This window comes from Rhynchophorus ferrugineus, unplaced genomic scaffold (genome assembly GCF_030347505.1).
Source record: "Rhynchophorus ferrugineus isolate W39M unplaced genomic scaffold, kcgeb_rfMv2 rfM8, whole genome shotgun sequence".
Lineage (NCBI taxonomy): Eukaryota > Metazoa > Arthropoda > Insecta > Coleoptera > Curculionidae > Rhynchophorus > Rhynchophorus ferrugineus.
Genome location: NW_027472587.1, coordinates 7,683,863 through 7,703,964, shown reverse-complemented (window position 1 = coordinate 7,703,964; position 20,102 = coordinate 7,683,863). Strand labels below are relative to the sequence as shown.

Here is a 20,102-nt window from a genome sequence, read left to right as displayed (position 1 = left end):
ACTAATGACTGATTTTTTTAGCTATATTTACTGTTACTATATACATTCCCTAAAAAATTATCTGATAATATAGTCTTTTGGATAATCTATAAGTTTAGGGTAAGACGCAACTTCTTCTGCAGTGTACCTATCTAATCTTGTTGGTACTGGTCTTAATTGTCTAATTTGATTAGAGACATTATCTAATAAAGATTTTGGTACATTTGCGTCTGGGAAGATATGTAATCTCTGCATTGTGTGTCGTCTTTGCAAATTTCCATCCATAGAATTATAGATTGCTTTTTTCAATATCTACAAAAAAGAATTAAAATATAGACATTCTTGTGTTACATAATCAGTCACCATTGTGGGGTCTTTTGTATGTAATTCCCAAGCCAGTGTCCAAGAAGCTCCTCCAGGGTAACCAGTATGATGAAAATATACTCGTTTTTTCCATTCATCTCCAGGTAATGCAATTTCGCCACTATTTATAATTATAACATGATCACCACAATCATCTGGAATACAACATATATTATGTTGGTTACAAGATTACATTACAATATATATATATATTTTGAACTCTCGTATTTTAAATGTTCTCACTAATAACACTCACTTAAAGGGTGGTATATTGGTTTATATAAGCCCATTAGAAACTTTTTTACAACTTCTGCTGATTTAAATGGATTTTGCCAAGTAGCATCATAAATATGCCATATTCTTGCAAAAGTTGCCCATTGCTAAAAGTAAACAGTGTTAACGATATAGTGAGTTAAATAGTGATCAAATTACTTGTACTCGCTTTAATGCCGACATTTATAATAATGTGTTTGCTTATTTGTGTGAAAAAAATGTTAATTTTAAAGTTAATGGCCAATATAGATTTTACTAAAATGAGGTTATGAATATAGCCCACATTAGGGATGCAGAAAAAAAATCGATAATTTTTAATTTTACATAAATTAATTATAATTTTTAACAAACTTATAATAATTGCTACTTAATTTTAAATGTTTCAATGACAAAGATAAATATTTATTCTATGATATTATATTGGCAATACTGATTGTCGCCTAATTTGGCAACCCTACCTCCCAATTCATTTCATATTCTTTTGTATAGCATCCCAGCCATTTTGTGTTTAAGTCATTGAGTAGGTGTTGGCGTATCTTATTCTTCACGAAATATCAATATTCTATTCTTTCAAGTGCTGTGAAGTTTATAAAGTATGTTGTTTATTTAATATTGTTTATTTTTATACTGTTTGAGGTGCAAGATTATGTTTAAAACGGTGTTTTTGCATTGTGTTTTTAGGAAAGGAGTGCCGTGTCATCCATTGTGTCTGTTAATTGATGTGTTGAGTGCGTATGATCACAGGCAAGGACCGTATAACAGTAAGAATACCTAATACTAACATGAAACGAAGTAGTGATAGAGACACTCCTCCAAGAAGCAAGAGATCTCGTTCAAGTATGGGACGTTACGATGATAGTTCCGATGAACGAATTACTCCGGAACGAATCCGACGTAGAGGCAGTCGTGGTCGGTCACCCAGCCCCCGACGGTATATGTCCCCTCATCGTGATGAATATATGCGTCCAGCTGAAAGATCGTATCCTTACAAAGTTTTGTGCGTTAGTGCATTACATCCTAAAGCCAGTGACGAAGTAATCAAAGACACTTTATATCGAGAATACAAAAAATACGGCGATCTTACTATTAGAATTTCTCATGATGTTGATGAACGCGTTGCGTATGTTTGTTTTCGTAACCCAGAAGACGCTAGAGACGCAAAACATGCTAAACCGCGTATTATTATTTATGACAAGGTAGCTTTAGTTGAAGCAGTTTACGAAGTACCTCGTAACGATTTATACAGAAGCAGACCTCGTTCAATTACTCCAGAATATGACCGGTATCATTACACAAGATCACCTGAAAGACGTATACCTATTGATCGTTATGACAGAGCATATGGACCACCTCCAGCTGGTATGCATCGAGAATATAGGCGTGATGTTATGCCTGTTGCCCATCATGATTATATGTCCAGACCAGCTATTCATCATGGACCACCACATATTCCCCCTGCTCACAGCTATGGTCCTCCCAGACATAATGTTCCACGTGCTCCATTTGAAAAAAGTGAGAACAAAAAAGATAAATTTCCTAATTACTTACATCATATACAGCCTGAAGATGATCCCCTAGCTACACGAACATTATTTGCTGGCAATTTAGAAATAAATATAACTGAAGAAGAATTGCGGCGAATTTTTGGCAGGTATGGAGTTGTTGAAGATATTGACATTAAAAGGCCACCACCAGGTACAGGTAATGCTTTTGCTTTTGTTCGTTTTCATACTTTGGATATGGCTCACAGAGCCAAAGTTGAATTATCAGGACAATATATAGGAAAATTTCAATGTAAGATTGGTTATGGTAAGGCAACCCCCACAACCAGAATTTGGGTAGGTGGGTTGGGTGTATGGACATCTATTCCCCAGCTTGAAAGAGAATTTGACCGATTTGGAGCTATAAAGAAAATTGAATATTCTAAGGGAGATAATCAGGGATATATTCTTTATGATAGTATTGATGCAGCTCAGGCTGCTGTAAAAGAAATGAGAGGATTTCCACTAGGAGGACCTGATAGAAGGTTGAGAACTGATTTTGCAGATGTGACCCCTGGAGTCCCTTACAGACCTAGACCACCATACCCACATGATATGGCTAGTGATGAATATAGAAGGATGGAATATGGAGCTGATTATGAGTATGATAGAGCTTACAGTTATAGAGACAGACCTTTACCATATCCTGAACGTAGAGCGGGCAGTAGGGGCCCTTATCGTTATCCAGAAGGAGAAGTTGATGAATGGGGGAGGAGCAGGGATGGTGAATATAGAAGGTCTAATTCGCGATTGGACCGATCTCGTTCACGGTCTCCTAGAAGGTCGCCCGATTCTGATTCAGATAGTGGTTCAAGAAGAGCGGGTTTGTTAGCATCCAGTCGCACCTTACCAGAAGTAGCAAGGAAATGCACTACAGTTTGGCAAGGTGCTCTCATTTTGAAAAATTCTTTATTCCCTGCTAAATTCCATCTGATGGATGGAGATACAGACATAATAGAGAGCTTGATGAAAGATGAGGAAGGCAAACATCAACTAAGAATTACTCAAAGGCTTAGACTGGATCAGCCGAAATTGGAAGATGTACAAAAGAGAATACAAAGCGCCAGTTCTCATGCTATATTTTTGGGTCTAGCTGGATCCACTGCTTCTGTCACCAATGAAGATACTTCAGTCCAAACAAGACCTTTAAGAAATTTGGTATCTTACTTGAAACAGAAAGAAGCAGCTGGAGTTATTTCTTTGCTAAACAAAGAAACTGAAGCTACAGGTGTATTATACTCTTTTCCACCATGTCCATTTTCTACTGAGCTATTGAAGCGATCTTGTCCAAATTTGTCAGATGAAGCCATAAAAGAGGATCACCTAATAATTGTAGTGGTACGTGGCGGTACAGCATAATTATTTTTTATTTTTTCTTTATATATTTATAACATTTTTTAAAAATCTTTAGTCTTGATTAAGGTATAGTCATATATTTTATGGGTCTGAAGATTTACTGACAGTGCAATTCATGCAAAACATTTCTTTTTCTTGTTTAATTTACTTTTTGTTTTATTTTTAGTATATTTTTGTTTTATACTCTACATTTTTTTTATATTCACCTATAAATATACATATATAGACATATTTATATAAAATAGTTTTAAGTATCAAATTTAAAAAAGTATTGCATTGTCTGTAAGAATTACCCTTGAGTTGATATGATATTATAGATATTCTTTTTGTGAAATATTTTTTGTTAATGTAATGTTACAATATGACATACCACTATAACCAAAAGCCACGTTAAACTTCCAGTTTTTCTTCTATTAACATTTTTTTTTTCGAGATCTGGGACATTTTCATTTGGTTTTAAAGATATATACATGTTATCTTTTTTCAGGAAATTGGAGATCAACGATAATTTATGTAACCCATTGATTTTGTGTCATGTTCATGTTGTGTTATAAAAAATCGTTTTTCAACATCAAATATTTTTGTAATATTGGTGCAGTGAAGTTTCAATTAACAGTGGCTCACAGTTCTTTCTCATTTGTTTTGTATATCTCGCAAATAGTGATTCTTACGGAACTTTAAAACATAATATTGACAAAAAGAGCATGTGAAAGAACTGTCTCATTGACTAACAGAAAACTGCAGTGTAATAGCTAGTGCTACTGGTGTAGTTGACTAAAAACTTGTATGTTTGAACAAAAGCAAAAATATAACAACACTTGTGATTTAGTGCTAAGTTCTGGTGGTTTCTCTGTAAAGTTTAAATAGATATCCATATTTTATCTAGTAAATATAACAACCTAAAATATGGATATCTCAACAGGAAAATTGTAGTGTTGTGGTAAATACAATGGTATTTGAAAAATTAGTGGTTTTTGTTTTAAGTTCCTTTTGGGTGCAGTGTATTGTCTCATAACGTATCGGGTGATTCGATTAGTATTTTGAGTTTAGTGAGTGATCTTTTTTGAGTGATAAGACTAAATGCAGTTGTTTGAAAAAGTTTAAAAGTGTACGGTACAGAAAAGTCAATTCGTAAATTAACGATGAAAGCAATAAAGTAAGTTTCAAATTTCTCAACTAAAGTAAATCACTGTCGAAATTTTCATTCGTTTTAAATTTGTTTCAGTAGGTAAGTGTTTGAAAGCGATTCTGCACTCTTGTTCTTCATTAAGCCAGTGATATTAAAATCAATAATATCATAATAAGAATCACTAGCTATTTTCTATAAAACAAGTATTTTCTCTATTGTTATGGTAATAATATTCTTTCCATGTCATTTAGGTACAAAGTTCTTTTAATTCATATTTGTAAAAACACTTGTTTTTAATAAATAAAAGTTTTCATCAGTACGAAAGTTTATTTTTGATTTACTTATCATAAGACTCCTAAAATAGAATACAAAATTATTGATCACTCAATTATTTTAAATTATTAACGATATTGTAATAGCATCTAACTTAAATTTACATTCTTGGCGTTTGATATCACAACTTTTTCAACAACATTAATTTCTGATATGAATCAGATTTGATCACTATACACTATTCAATTGTTAAAATCCCATGAGTTTCTTTATTTAAATTATTACAAACGAATATTAGTTATTTTACATTTAATATGTACCAACGAAACAAATTAAAACATTATTCACAGCATTAAGATTAAAATAAAATATGCTTCTAAGTCATTTTTGAACTAATTGTTCACACTCTAGTGTAATAAGAAAAGTAGTAAGACGTAAAAATTCTAGCATTGCTTCTTATGAATTCTTGAAGTTTAGTCAAAGTGTCAATAAGGAATATTATTTAAGTTAAAATTCGTTTGTCTTAAAGACAGAATGACGGAATTACAATAGTGGTAGCTTTCACGCAAAATTAGTACTTATGATTTTTTCATTAAATATAAAAAAACTCCTGCCTTTACTTAAAATCGCCATATTAACTTGATTTAGCTGCGTTGGACTTCCTATACTGAAAAAATGTATTACCTCCTTTAAGTTGATTAATGAAATCAAATAGATTTGGCTTGACGTGTCAAGTCAAACTTATTGAAAAAAGTAAATACAGGAAAAAGGCATTCAAAGTTTCGAGACAAGCTTTCAGACTGTTATGTAATGTTACCTTTTTATTATTAATCTGCGTAAGGATCACTCTACCTACATTCCTACTCTATGTAATGAAGTTTCGTTTACTTCAAAACAATAATTTTACTGTTCATTTACTCTGTGCTGTCGTGTCTCTGAAAATCATTGAAACAACTAAAAAGTGTTTTTTTTTCATCAAAGTCCTAGACCAGATTTAATAAAGTTGAAACTGTATTACATGAAGGTTTGGAAGTAAATCAATAGCTATTGCTTTACATACATTAAAATTATTCGCAGTTGTAATTTTTGCTTGACTATCTAACTTTAAATTGTGCTAAATTAAAACAGCTTAATTACATTTACTTTGATTGTTATTAATTTTTCAGTTCCTCGGGAGACGAGGCATCAAAATTCTTGGGTAGATCAACTTTTAATACTGCTATAATCTTAGATTTCTCTTCTTTGCCAGTGTAAGTCAACATTTCTGTTGTTGAAACTATTTGGAATGAACTAAACTATTTAATGACAAAAAAAATTTCATCGAAGAATCATTTCCAGAATGTGTACAATTAACATTGAAACTAATTTTACTTTATTTTTTGAATCAATGCTTTATTTATAGATAATAATAACGCATAACATTGGTCATAAAATATAAATGTAATTGTGCTTTAATAATAAATATTTTAATGTTTAAGTAAAAGTTTGAAATGTTAACAAAACATGGTAATTCATCACTATTTTATAGGACTGAAGTTGTAATAATCATAAAGGCTTGGAACAAATGCTCTTAATACATACTCTTGTTTTTTACAACAATAAAAATTATGCATGTAAAAAAATACAAAGATTAAAAATCTATCATCTGCCAGTGATCTCGCTATTTTAAGTGTAACATTTATTATTCAGTATAATTTTTAGATTCATTATAAACGAGTTTTAAGATAAGGAAAGTTCTTGCATCAACATCATGACGTCAGGTTTAATATAGGACACGTTACCGGTGGCTTTGATCTCTTCGTCGAACTCAGCATCCCACTGGAATATTAATATGGTGGCTGGTACAAGACGCAAGTCGGCTAGGGTACTCTCGAAATCCTTGTCTTCGAATTTCAGGCCTGTTGGACCAGTAAGCACGAAAGGCAACCCCTCGTGTTCCAAATTTTCTTTGACGAAGTCGACAATGTCAGCGAATTTTTCGTATACGGAAAATGTCCCCTTTAACACGAAAGAAATATGAGATTTTAGAAACTAAATCAACAAAACACAGTATGTACCTGAAGGTAAATACCGTCTGGAAATCTGATTCTGATCAACGAGAATTTATATTTTCGGATTTCTCTCAACTCGTCCTTTTCCCTCATAGCTTTGGTTCGTAATTGCAACTGTTTCTCAGCCATCTCTGTTCTGAATTAAAAGAAATTATATAGCTGAATTAAAACAACGTTCGACTTAAACACCTACTTTGATTGTTGTTCCTTTTTCAATTCTTCAGGGGATAAGGCATAAAAATCTTGAGGGAGATCAACTTTCAAAGCTGCCTGAGCTGGAGAAAGTACTCTTGTATTTCGGTCTAGTTCCAATTCAACTCTATTCTCTGACTTTAAGGCGTCTCTTAAAAACTGAAGTATCAGATATACTTTAGACATAAGTTTGAAGTGGTTCTGCATAATACCTCTAAAGTTTCCAATCCGTTGATGTTTGATTCAGCCCATACCCAAAAGTATTCTTGAGTGCCATTGTGATCTAATGTTTCTTGTCGGAAACCTGCAGCATACAAAAATTCAGTTGCACCCAATAATGGAGCTACCTTATCAGAGAATGTTGGATTTGAACACCTAATTTTTTGAAATTTTGGCTCAGTAGGATTTCCAATAATGTTATCTATGTATCTGCATAAAATATTTACACAGTCTATAACCTAAGAAAAAAATAATTACTTTTTTAAGTCAACTAACAAAATGAAAGACATTACTTTGGTTCTGTTGTAATTACAGGAATACAAAATCAAGCATGCTGTGATGCCTCTCTCTTCTTCTAGTGCTGCATATAGAAATTCTTTAATTTTTATTTTCCATTCATCTTTAGACAAAATTTCTTCACTAATTAAGGGGCATTTAAAGTATACTCCTATAAAAAAATGTAAGTAATTAAGCTTTTATATTATATAATGAAATAAACATACCGTTTACAGCCAGGTGAGATATTGTATCTACTTCAGTATATTTAGGTCCTAGGGATATTTCGTTTATGACTGCATTATTTTTCTTCTCTGCTTCTAACTCTCTCCTAACCTAAGATAGTATTAACGTAGCAAAAAAGTACTGCAGGCATAGAATAAATTTACCTTAGCTTGAATGGCTGCTAAAGATGTGTTAAATGGAGTCTCCTTTTTCTGACCTGTTAGCCTAGCAAGGGCAGCTTCAGCAGCCTGCCTATTTACCTCAGAAGGACCACTTCTTTGTGGGGGCATGTAAGATGGTTTTTTATTTGGGGTAACAACACTACTAGATGAGGATTCATTCAGTTTGTGTCCGGGACCAGCCATTTTAAATTTGGCATCAGCCTTTTTCTTTTGAAAGAATTTTTTTACTTTTTCTGATATTTTTTCAGCCATGATGCAATGTAATTATTTTAATTTATATCCTAGGACTATGTACTTTGGGCAATTTCAATTTGGAAACACTAGCTTTAAGTTCCTCGATTTCTTTATTGGTAGCTTTATTAATAAAAAATAAAATATTAATATTCTTTATTTAAGACAGATAATATAAAATCATCTGTCAACATGAAATGATGTACTTACTTAATTGAAAGAATCGCTCGTGTATTTCTCTTCCGTAATATTTCCAGCATAAATGAATTAGACATATATTGAGGAGTAAAATTCCAGAAAAAGTTTTCAACAATTTCACTTGGAAATCGTCGAATTCGAATATTCCTATTGTCAAGTGGTCCGGTTCAGGCAAAACCTTCACGGTATCGCACAAGTAAGCTTGAATGGTATTTAAGTAGATGAAAACGCCATGAAATATAGATGAATTAGTAAAATAATCGAAAATTGAAACCATTACTTGGAAAAGTAGATCACCGGTTTGACACGGAAACATATGATTTTGATGACATTTGCTGCAATGGTGGAATAGATATTTCCTTTATTTATTCCAACAGGTTTCGCTATTGTTCGGCAGATGGCGACATAAGGTGTACGTTGTTACCCCGTCTCTCGTTCATAGATGGCACGCCAGAAATATTGACCATATCTTGTAGATTTCTTTAAATAATCATCAGATTTATTTATTTATAACATTAGGTTCTGCTTGCGTTCAACAGAGAAAGCTATGTTATTAAGGTAAAATGTTTAAGAACATAGATATGACAATGACATGCGTTATGTAATTTCTTCTTAGGGTTAAAATGTATTTTTTTAAAGGCTCTTTCCTTACAACAGATGTCGTCATATGACAATTGCTGTTCATTCATTTGTCGTTAAAGAGCGATAGGAGGGTGAAAATTGCCATTACAGGTTTCTTCGGAATTTTCAAAATTTTTAATTAATACCGCATATATCCGATAGATGTCACAATGCTCTTAATGTTCTAGTGTTTTGTCATAGAGGGTGCTATACATTTCTCTGAGAGAATCTCCTGAGATTTAAATGTAATTTATATAGGGGTTAGAATAAATAAAATGGTAATTTAAATGTTATATTAGGGTAAAGCTAGGTTTATATAAATTGAACTTTTATTAAGTACACTAGTAAAAAATTACACATTTTTAAAGCTAATATACACATAAATATTTATATAAAGCTACAAAATATAAAATAAATTAAAAATTGTGTAAATTCAGTAGTCTTTTAATCGCGTTTCCGTCCAACAACGGACTTCAGTCTCCTGAGTCTTTGTAAAAAAACAAAATATATAATAATACTGCGTGTACGTAAAATTGCATTCTCTCTCACTTACAAGTATGAATATCGAGAGATATGACGCACGTCTTACATTCCACTTCACAACACCACTTAAACTTACAATGACACCTCTCCTTTATTATCGATTTCATCGTGTTGTACCCGCGACCGCAACAAAGTATATTGCAGCCATCTACGTCAGGGCTAGTACGATTACATAACCTGCCCTGTGTCCCCAGGGCTCCCACCACGTCATTCCTCTCACAATAGTCAGGGGATTCTTCTAAGTACACCAAATCGTAAGCTGTTGGTAGAGTTATCTTGGGATCTCGGAGTTGTAGGCGACCTCTTCGGTTCACTCTTACTTCTGTAGCTCCATCGTATTTATCTCGAAGATAGTCTCCTACAAAAAAATGAAATTTAGCATACTAAGAGATTATCTTTGTCATGAGATAAAGCTTTGTCTCCTTTTTTGAGAAAACATTCAAAGGGGAGAATTAATTTATAGCATTTATAGCAACTTTTTATCTAATACGCGCTACAAATAAGTAAATTCCATTAAAACGAAATGCGCTCAAATCAAATAACCAGGAATAGAATTAACTTCATTGGATTACAGAAATTATTGTATTCTCTTTAATTTTCTGACTAAGCCAACATTATCTAGAAGCTGAAGAATGTTTCTGTTCATGTTTTATGGTATAATTCTCGATAATGTTATTGGCAGTTAATACTTTCAGGTCATTGTTTAGTCGTTTCAAATTTACCATGGAGCATTATTGTTAATAAAGCTTATTACATTCAGAGGGTTGAATATCTACCCAATTTTTTTATAACATCTTTATTGGATATGCTTAGTACAATTTTAATTATAAACTGATTTATTACCACATTTCATTTGTACTTGGACTAATTCGCAAGCAAGACGAGTGCGACATAAATACATCAATTCCACAATTATAAAATTACAATAACTTAAGCTGCAGTTTACACTAAATGTACACACTTTATATAAGTTCATATGGTTTGGTTCGTTTCAATCTTCTCATATATATTGCGCGTTGTCCAGTAGTTGTATTGCTTCCACGTTAGTATGATTTAGTAATCTTCAAGTGTTTCAAGGCGAAATTTTGGATAACTACACAAATCCATTTGATTTGCAGGTCATCGTGCAGTTCTTCGTTGGTTACATAGCGATAGGCATTGTTAATCAATCGAAGAACCTTGTTTTGACAGCGTTGGATGACTAGTTGATTTGAATTTTTAATGCAACCCCATATTTGCACCTCATAGGTCCAAATTGGCGTTATGATTGTCTGATAAATCAATCTCTTCGATTTTAGATCAAGTTGAGAGTATCTTCCGTCTAACCAGTATAGTTGTTTTATTTTCGTTCTAATGTGTTTTGCTTTTTGTCTAACATGATGTATCTACCCAATAATCAGTACATTTTTTGTACTTCAGCTTGTGTTCTTCGCATTTTTTTAACATGTAACTTCCACCTGAGTTTAACATGAAGGTACTACTTGCTGATTTATATATTATGTTATTGGTGAACTTAATATGCACTGATTTATTTTTATTCCTTTGTTGAGCATTTTTATACTCAGCATTGTATTTCGGCAATATATACTTGTAAGATTTCGGGTGATTCATTATAGCTATGTCCAATGGCTAGTATTGCAGTGTCATCTGCAAATGTAGGAACAGCAATCTCATTGATTGTAGGCAAGTCCCGAGAATACAGCAGATAAAGGACTAGCCTTAATCCACTGCCCTGTGACACACCTGTTTCAATATTACTACAAAATATTACTCGATTCAGAATAGGCATCTATTTGTTTGACTCTGAAGTATCGGTCAGTTATATAACAGGTAAATTGAAGTCCCCGACCTGATACATAGATAGCGCTACTAGAATTAAATCCATATGATTTTTAGTTAGTTAGCCCTAACCCTCGAAAGATGCGTGTATAATTTTGACATCAATTTGTTGGATCATTAGTTTGTGAATTATATCATTTTGAGTGAAGCAACTTTTGTTATTATGAAAAAAAATCAAAAGGAATTTTGCGTGTTGATAAAATATTGCTTTTTGAAAGGAAAAAGACAGTTGAAACAAAAACTTGACTTGATGCCGAGTTTCCGGACACTGCCCCAGGAAAATCAACCATCAAGGATTGGCATGCTAAGTTTAGACGTTGTGAAATGAGCATTGAAGCCGGTGAACGCTGTGGACACCCAAAAGAGGTTGTTACCGACGAAGACATTAAAAAAATCAGTTCGAGTGGAGTGCACATGATGAACCCGCTCCAAAGCGTGGCAAAACGCAACAGTCGGCTGGCAAGTTTATGGCGTCTGTATTTTGGGATGCGCACGGAATAATTTTCATTGACTAACTTGAAAAAAGGACCATCAAAAGCGACTATTATTGGACCGTTTGAAGAACGAAATCGAAAAGAAAGTGCTGCTTCGCCAAGACAATGCACCGTTTCACAAGTCAGTGAAAACGAAGGCAATAATCCATGAATTGGGCTTCGAATTGCTTCCTCATATACCGTATTGTCCATATCTGGCTCCCAGTGACTATTTCCTGTTTCCTGTATCTCGAAAGAATGCTCGCTGGGAAGACATTTCGAATGAATAGGTGCCACAATTGAGGCCTGTTTTGAAGCAAAGGACAAATCGTACTACAAAAATGGTATCGAAAAGTTGGAGGGTCGCTATAATCAGTGTATCACCCTTGAAGGGAATTATGTTGAATAAGAAAAACTAATTTTGGAAAAAACATTTGTTTTACTATGGTAGGCCGGGGACTTTTCAATTGACGTGTTAAATGGTCGTTAATGGTCAAAAATAGTAATATAATGATTTTATTGAATATTTCGAAAACTAGAACCAATTTAAAACAACGGGATGTTGATTTGTTTTCAACCCTCTAATTTATCTTATTTACAGTTCTTGGTTGCTCAGGTGAAATACTTGTATAATTAGTTCTTACTATAAAGTTTTGTTTAAGCAAAGAACTTTCGTTAAAAGAGAGTACCGTGGTTAACACATTTTCCTTCTATATTCTATTCAGTACCGTTCTTATCACAATTCAATGGCAAATTCTACAAAGCTAACGATACAAATTACTAGTGTTGGGACCTATAAATTTTTAGTAATTGACTACTTTTTACTATCGACTGTTTCAGTCGCTATTTTTTGTTCGACTGTTTTTACTACTTTTTATCAGTGACTGTTTCAGTCGCTATTTTCGGTCCGTCTGATTTTGTCACCAGTCGTACTTTTAGTTACTTGGTTGGTTTGGTTCTACTAGTTTCTTTCGAATGATTTTTAACCTTCTGGCTTGGTCGTCCTAGCCACGACCTCGACAAAAATGTACCCAATATATGCTTACATAGATTTATATGTAATATATGTAGTTTTATGATTTTTTTGGTATTTTTCTTGTAAATAACAATATATTGTATATTAATATTATAGCATTTTTGTGCGATATTTTTCAAGATTGTTACTGTAATAGGGTAAAAAGATTAAAATTGGAAATGATAAATAGTAAAATATTTTGACTGTTTTTATAGCAATAATAGGTAATATTTCCATGAATATCTCGATTTTTGTTAAAAAATATTCCCGTTCAATTGTAAATAAAGCATTTATATCACTTCATTCAGATTATTTTTAATTATGTCATGCATTAGTTTTTTTTTTCTATGATTAGGTATATGTTTAATTGTTATATAGTATTTATGGATATTGTACATCTTTTGTTGTTAGGTTTTGTTTAAGTTCTATTGTATTGTCTATATTTATTATAGTATATTCTTTTAAAATAGCAATTAACATTTGAAATTCAATAAAACATTTGTGGGGTATTATTCAAGTACATAGAAAAATTAATTTTTTTTACAGATCCACAGAATATTCAAATATAAAAGTAATTCTACTTCGTTTAAAATTAAATTTCATGCATTAAATCAAATTGCATATTATGTAATATTATTTAGTAATTATTTTTTTCCTTTTCTTTTTTAAAGTTTGTTCGTGAAATAATTTATATATCTCCGTCTCTCTTATACTACCGTTGGAAAATATAACCACATACAAAATTAACAGCCCCAAGCAATTATCTCCGTCCTTTCCTCTCTCACAATTTATACAGGAAAAGATTCGTACATCTTCGTCTGACATCACGAATTGAAAAAAAAACAGTCCAATCGTGAATTTGACTGAAAACAGTAATTACTATTTTCACTCTCTAGTTTTTTGACTATAGACTGTTTAGACTGTTTTGTGACCATCGACTGTTTCGACTGTTTTCAGTCGATAGTTCCCAACGTTACAAATTATCAACCGTCCATTTACGGTTTATTCATTTGAATGTAATATACCTCAGTAAAGACTAATGAACGTTTATTCAAAAAGGAAACACAGTCATTCAACGATGGCGGTACGTTTATTATTTATATGTTGCTGTGGTAATTCAGGTGTTACATAAAAATCGGCAAATTATCCGGTAATTTAATAATTAGCGGCTATTAATTAAATCGTGACTTATAACTTAGCCTTCTTTACATAAATTGCAGGAAAGCCGATACACGGTTATAAAGAGAACCTGCAATTACCGATGACTGCTTTATGCCCCATTAAGAGAAGGATAATATATTATTTTTCCTCTGATAGATTCGCCGCGATAAAACTAGTTCGGTTTGTATAAACAGAAATAAATAAAATGTCGTTCCTTCCTTATCAGGAGTCAGCAATGATCTATAGCGGGTTTGCGTATAGTCCACATTCTGGTCGTTATTTTATTCACTAAATTAGCTGGAATCTGCCCAAACAAAGGTAATCGCGATTATCTTATTTGTTCAAGTTTAAATAGAGTAAAAAAAGTAAGTGGTCCATGGGTCAACATCACCCGTTATTATCAAAAATGGCTTAATTTCATTTTATTTCCATTAAATTTATCAATAATAATTCATGGGAAACTAAGTATCAAGCTTTTGATGGCATCCAGTCTTTTTAAAAAGAACTCTCTAAACTTTATTAACACTGTTGTATTTCATCTAAGCTGTTACTTATTTGATAATAATTCTGACAGATGGAGCTGGTGTTTCTTGAATTAATTTACATATAGTTTTTTATTATTATCGTCCTTAGTGTTATAGACAGAAAAAGCCTAATACCAACACAATAGTTTGGGTTTATTAACAAATATTCAACAATTGATCAGGTGCACAAAATAACAGATATTGTTACTAACAGATAACTATATTATTAAATACAGCAAAAGTCTTCGATAAGGTTTTCATAAGTTACAGAAAATGTTACCAATGACAATATAAATGAATGAACCCAAACCTGAAAATAAAAATTAAACAGGTAAATGTGCAGTTCACCTATAATAAGACCGCATATACACCAATAACAATAACAGGTGAATTGAAAAGTCCCCGGCCTACCATAGTAAAACACATTTTTTTGGTAAAATTAGTTTTTTTTACTCAACATAATTCCCTTCAGGGTGATACACTGATTATAGCGACCCTCGCTTTTCCCAACTTTTCGGTACCATTTTTGTAGCAAGATTTCTCCATTGCTTCAAAAGAGGCATCAGTTTCGGCGATCACCTCTTCATTTGACGAAATTTTCTTCCCGGCGAGTATTCTTTCGTAATCTAACAACAGGATGGATGAGGAAGCAACTCGAAGCCCAATTAATGGATTTTTGCCATCGTTTTCACTAACTTGTGACACGGTGAACTGTCTTGGTGAAGCAGCACTTTCTTTTTCTTACAAATGCGGCCGTTTTTCGGCGATTTCGTCCTTCAAACGGTCCAATAACGCTATGTTATAGTCTCTGTTGATGGTCCTTCATTTTTCAAGGTTGTCAATGAAAATTATTCCATGCGCATCCCAAAATACAGACGCCATAACCTTGCCAGCCGACTATTGCGTTTTCCCACGCTTTGAAGCGGGTTCATCGTGTGCAGTCCACTCAGATGACTGTCGATTGAACTTCGGAGTGAAATGATGGAGCCATGTTTCATTGTCACATATCAATGCAAAAACTCGGGTTTATTACGCTTGATCATCTTCAAACACTGCTCCGAATCATCAACTCGTCGTTGTTTTTGGTCAAAAGTGAGCTCGCGCGGCACCAACTTTGCAGAGAGCTTTCTCATACCCAAATATTCGTGAATGATATGATGTACACGTTCAGTTGATATCTTTATAGTGTCTGCTATTTCATTCAATTTCAATTTACGGTCATTCAAAATCAGTTTGTGGATTTTTTCAATATTTTCGTCGGTAACAACCTCTTTTGGGTGTCCACTGCGTTCACCGTCTTCGGTGCTCATTTCACCAGGTCTAAACTTAGCATATTAATGCTTGATGGTTGATTCTCCTGGGGCAATGTCTGGAAACTCGGCATCAAATCAAGTCTTTGCTTAAACTGAATTTTTTCCCTTCAAGAAGCAATATTTTATCAACACGCGAAATTCCTTTTTAACCATTTTTTTCGCGATAACAAAAGTTGTTTCACTCAAAATGCTATAATTCACACACTAATGATCCGACCGCTGTCAAATTTATACACGCATCTTTTGAGGGTTAGTGCTAACTAAAAAACATGGATTTAATTCTAGTAGCGCTATCTATATGTCAGGCCTGGGACATTTCAATTGACCTGTTATATATAGAAGATTAAAGAACAAAACATTCATTAAAAGAATGCTAAGTAGGACGAAATAAATAATATTTGATTAATTTGTAAGGATTTTACATACGCATATTTTTTTTAAATTAAAATAACACAACAAATATCATTTAACGTAGCTGAAATCGTTAAAGATGACATTTAAAACGTAAATCCGCGAATACTAAATATCGATAAGGTCGCGACAATCACTTCTATCGCATTTAAAGTTCACCGTCACAGGAAATTGTTTACCTAAATGCATAAACTTGTCCAAATATTAGAGTAGATTTACAGTCAAACAGGTGATATATTTAAATATCTTTTATCCGGTCCCGCTCGGCAAACACTCGATCTCCTAGCTTGTGTGTTGTCGTTTAAATAGGCAACGTGTAGTTGGGCCCCTATAAATGCAAATAAGTAAGTCAAAGAAGCTTAAGCTTAAATCTCGAGAGCTTTGAAGACGACGTCAAGTATATCAACAGAAATCCTACGACAAACAACCAGTCGAATCTATTGTCTTAGTTAAAAGGAATAACACAGCTTGTCTAACATAAATTCAAAACGTTATAACCCAACTTGACATCTTATTAGGTGTTTTCGTGATCATTTTTTCACTTTATAGAGGCATTTATTGAAAAATATTTGTACAATTTGTATAAATAAAAATATTTCACACCGTTTTCTATAACTTTTTCCCATATTTCTAGCAACATCTAGATATAACGTTGCAATTCGATTTTGCATTTCTTGTAATTGCATTTTGCGATTCAGCCGTGCTGCTTCGATCTGAACAAGTGGTAATAAGAAGGCGCCATGTCTGGTGAGTGAGAGGCTTTCATTTTATTTTTTTTCTCTATTTAGTGTTAGATTTTTACTCAATAAATTACACAGTTATTTTATTAAGGATTAAGCATTACGATGGGTAGGCCAAGTAAAGGTACAGCCCGTATGAGGAAAAATAGGAATAAAGAAACAATGATTAAAAATAAGTAACGCTTCAGGCCCAGGGGTGCGCTACCTAACCTAGTTGATTTGACAAATTTTCTAACCAAACTAGAACAACAACAAAAAGTCGTTGCCACCGCCGAAAAAAGAACCCGCGACCTCCGCGTGTGAGCTGATCGCTCTAACCACTACATCATAGAAACAGTTGCATGCAATATTTCTACGGCTTCTCATATGATCGACGTCACATCAGTTCATCGATAACATTATACACAAATATCAGATTACTTTACATAAAAAATATGTAAAAACTTTGTATGTGCCTGGGAAACTTGAAGGTTTCCGTCGATTTCCCCTCATCAGACCCTGACTTGGTTCCAATGGGACCACCTCGGAAGTGCACGTTTTCGAATAAAAAAAGAATTTTGAAAATCGGTCAATAATTGACGGAGAAATCGGCCGAACATACATTAAAAAGAATATATGTACAGTCGAACATAGAACCTCCTCCTTTTTTGAAGTCGGTTGAAGAGAACGAATGCGTCAAATTGTATGCATTTCCTTCCGCAATTATATCTCGATGAAACCGAATCGCCCCGGGACGATATTTAATTCGTTTTATTCGAAAAAAATCCGCATCAGCCTAGTTTAACGGGCTGGCACTTTGAAGAAAATTAAGGCTCGGAGCCATAAATAATTCCTCACAGAGAAATGGTTATAACTGTAAAGTTAGCCACGAAAATAACGATCTTTATCGTATCTATAAGAGCCCGCGGCCGTTTGGACAACAACCGGCTATTTTATCTGAGCTAAATTACATTATTGTTGTAAAGAAGAAAACTGGCGACGAACGGACGGTTCGTTTTCTATGCCCGTGAGTCGATCGAGGAGGAAGTAAACGACGGATATTAGTGGCAGAAGGAACGGGTTTGATTGATTTAATATGTGAGGGTACAACTTCCCATACAAAAGGTACGTTTGACTTTGGAATTGACAAGTCTTACTAATCTTAAAATGTAATAGCCACCATTTTTCTGACTATAATTAATTTATTTTCTATTATTTACATCTTACATTAAATATGATTAGTATAATGTTAATCTATAAAATAATTTATAACTATTGTTCTATTGTAGGTGTGTCAATACACAAGCAGACAAACCGAAAATTCGGCTTTGCAAGATTCTCATTGGTTTGGTAGTACGTATAACTTTATGGTAACGTACTGTATATTTATGGATTTTTTAGGTACTAATATGAGCACTGTTAACGCAAAAATGCAGATGTAAATACATGGCAATAGAGCCTCTGAAGATTTATTACAATTTATTAAAGACAAAATACATATCATTATCTTAATCATTATCGTGTGATATTTCTATGACCATTTTGTTACCTATATTTTTGCAATGGTCAGCTTTCTGGATGTCTTGGATGTTTATTAACTATCTAGTTACATTTCTGTTTATGGATTTCACTTATCGTATTTCTTAATGTTTAGAACGATGTCTTATGGTCCTTCAGTTTATATTATAATTTTTAATATTTTATTTATTTATGCTTATATTTTTTATTAATAGCATACCTAAACTGGAGGGTTAAATGATATACTTTAACAAATAGAAACATTAAGTTTTGAGTAAATAAAGTGAGAAGATGAGATATTTATAATATATATATATATATATGTATATATATATATATATATATATATATATATATAATACACATATATTAACATGATATTGAAATAAACTATATTTTACAATATAATATTTGTTTTATTTCTATTGATAAAAGATGATATTTTCAAATTCTTGTTGAAATATGTATTGTATGTTTCAGATTTTGTTTTATTTAATAATAGTCTAAGTAATAATAAGTCTTAATAATAATAAGTCATTTTCATCACAAATATTTTGAAATACACAAAGGAATAACTAAGATTTCTATTGACTCTTAATCTTTTTTTTTCCCACAATCTGCCCTATAGGCAATAAGTATTTCTTATGTCTATATTATATTTACATGGCATGCAGAAAATCACTTCGTTAAGCGATCTTCTGTATAAAATATTATCTTAATTAATTAGTCTTATTCTAAAGCTTATTCTCAAGTCTACATATGTCCAGTAATCATATCAGGTTGTGATAAACGTTTTAGTTTACGCACTTCACTATCACGTCGCATATTTAGTTGATTAGCGAGTACATTGGGATGCAATGATACTCTTTCGAAGTACTTCACACAAACACGTTGAATTACACTCGTTATAGGTTCTAGAGGAATATCGTGTTGTATTACTTTATTTGAAATATAGTGCGGAGCATCAACAATGGCAACACTTTATTTTGGAACTGTTGAATGATGGATATATTAGATTTGCTAGCGGTGCCCCATAGTTGGATTTCATATGACCAAATAGGCTTGAGTATAGACTCATACAGCAACACCTTGTTATCTAATGATAACTTGGATTTGCGCCCGATGAGCCAATACATTTGATATAATTTCAGTCGAAGTTGTTTTCCTTTATATAGTATGTGCTTCTTCCAGGTTACGCGTCGATCTAAGTGCATACCAAGATATTTAACTTGGTCTGCTTGGGGGAGTTGACGATGATTGATATTCACTGGTGGACATGTTCTTCTACGCAGGGTAAACGTTACATGGGTGGATTTTGTTTCATCGACTTTAATGCGCAATGTCTTCAACCACAATTGTATTTGATCCAGGTGGTTTTGTAGGTTTATTGATGCTGTGACCGGATCTTCATGGGATGCCAAGATTGCTGTGTCGTCTGCATATGTTGCCGCAGTAGCTATCTTTGTGGTGGGTAGAT

General features: G+C 33.0%; 4 protein-coding genes and 1 long non-coding RNA gene across 5 annotated transcripts in view; 2 read left to right on the top strand and 3 right to left on the bottom strand.

The window, feature by feature from the left end:
* Nucleotides 1-9: 9 nt before the first annotated feature.
* Nucleotides 10-934, bottom strand: mRpL13 (mitochondrial ribosomal protein L13). The gene is made up of 4 exons (XM_076411784.1): nucleotides 775-934; nucleotides 599-722; nucleotides 343-497; nucleotides 10-291 (listed from the first exon to the last, which is right to left on the bottom strand). Exons 1-4 carry the CDS (start codon nucleotides 796-798, stop codon nucleotides 58-60), a joined length of 537 nt encoding a protein of 178 aa, XP_076267899.1. The 5' UTR covers nucleotides 799-934; the 3' UTR covers nucleotides 10-57.
* Nucleotides 935-1,088: 154 nt separating this feature from the next.
* nito (RNA-binding protein spenito) lies at nucleotides 1,089-4,476 on the top strand. Its single transcript, XM_076411776.1, has 2 exons — nucleotides 1,089-1,208; nucleotides 1,297-4,476. The coding sequence occupies exon 2, from the start codon at nucleotides 1,350-1,352 to the stop codon at nucleotides 3,513-3,515; it is 2,166 nt and encodes a 721-aa protein (XP_076267891.1). The 5' UTR covers nucleotides 1,089-1,208; nucleotides 1,297-1,349; the 3' UTR covers nucleotides 3,516-4,476.
* Nucleotides 4,477-4,533: 57 nt separating this feature from the next.
* LOC143200969 (uncharacterized) lies at nucleotides 4,534-4,965 on the top strand. The gene is made up of 2 exons (XR_013006858.1): nucleotides 4,534-4,668; nucleotides 4,741-4,965. It is a non-coding gene; the product is annotated as an uncharacterized LOC143200969 (long non-coding RNA).
* Nucleotides 4,966-6,285: 1,320 nt separating this feature from the next.
* Nucleotides 6,286-8,812, bottom strand: Gint3 (GDI interacting protein 3). Its single transcript, XM_076411782.1, has 8 exons — nucleotides 8,501-8,812; nucleotides 8,042-8,413; nucleotides 7,880-7,988; nucleotides 7,670-7,824; nucleotides 7,370-7,615; nucleotides 7,159-7,316; nucleotides 6,972-7,101; nucleotides 6,286-6,912 (listed from the first exon to the last, which is right to left on the bottom strand). Exons 2-8 carry the CDS (start codon nucleotides 8,309-8,311, stop codon nucleotides 6,634-6,636), a joined length of 1,347 nt encoding a protein of 448 aa, XP_076267897.1. The 5' UTR covers nucleotides 8,312-8,413; nucleotides 8,501-8,812; the 3' UTR covers nucleotides 6,286-6,633.
* A 608-nt stretch (nucleotides 8,813-9,420) lies between these two features.
* The window catches only part of LOC143200960 (protein Wnt-5b), a 234,987-nt gene continuing 224,305 nt past the window's right edge, over nucleotides 9,421-20,102 (bottom strand). Inside the window, exon 7 of the mRNA XM_076411775.1 lies at nucleotides 9,421-10,010. Within this exon, the coding sequence (XP_076267890.1) occupies nucleotides 9,655-10,010 (356 nt within the window). The 3' untranslated portion in view covers nucleotides 9,421-9,654. The remainder of the gene's footprint in view (nucleotides 10,011-20,102) is intronic.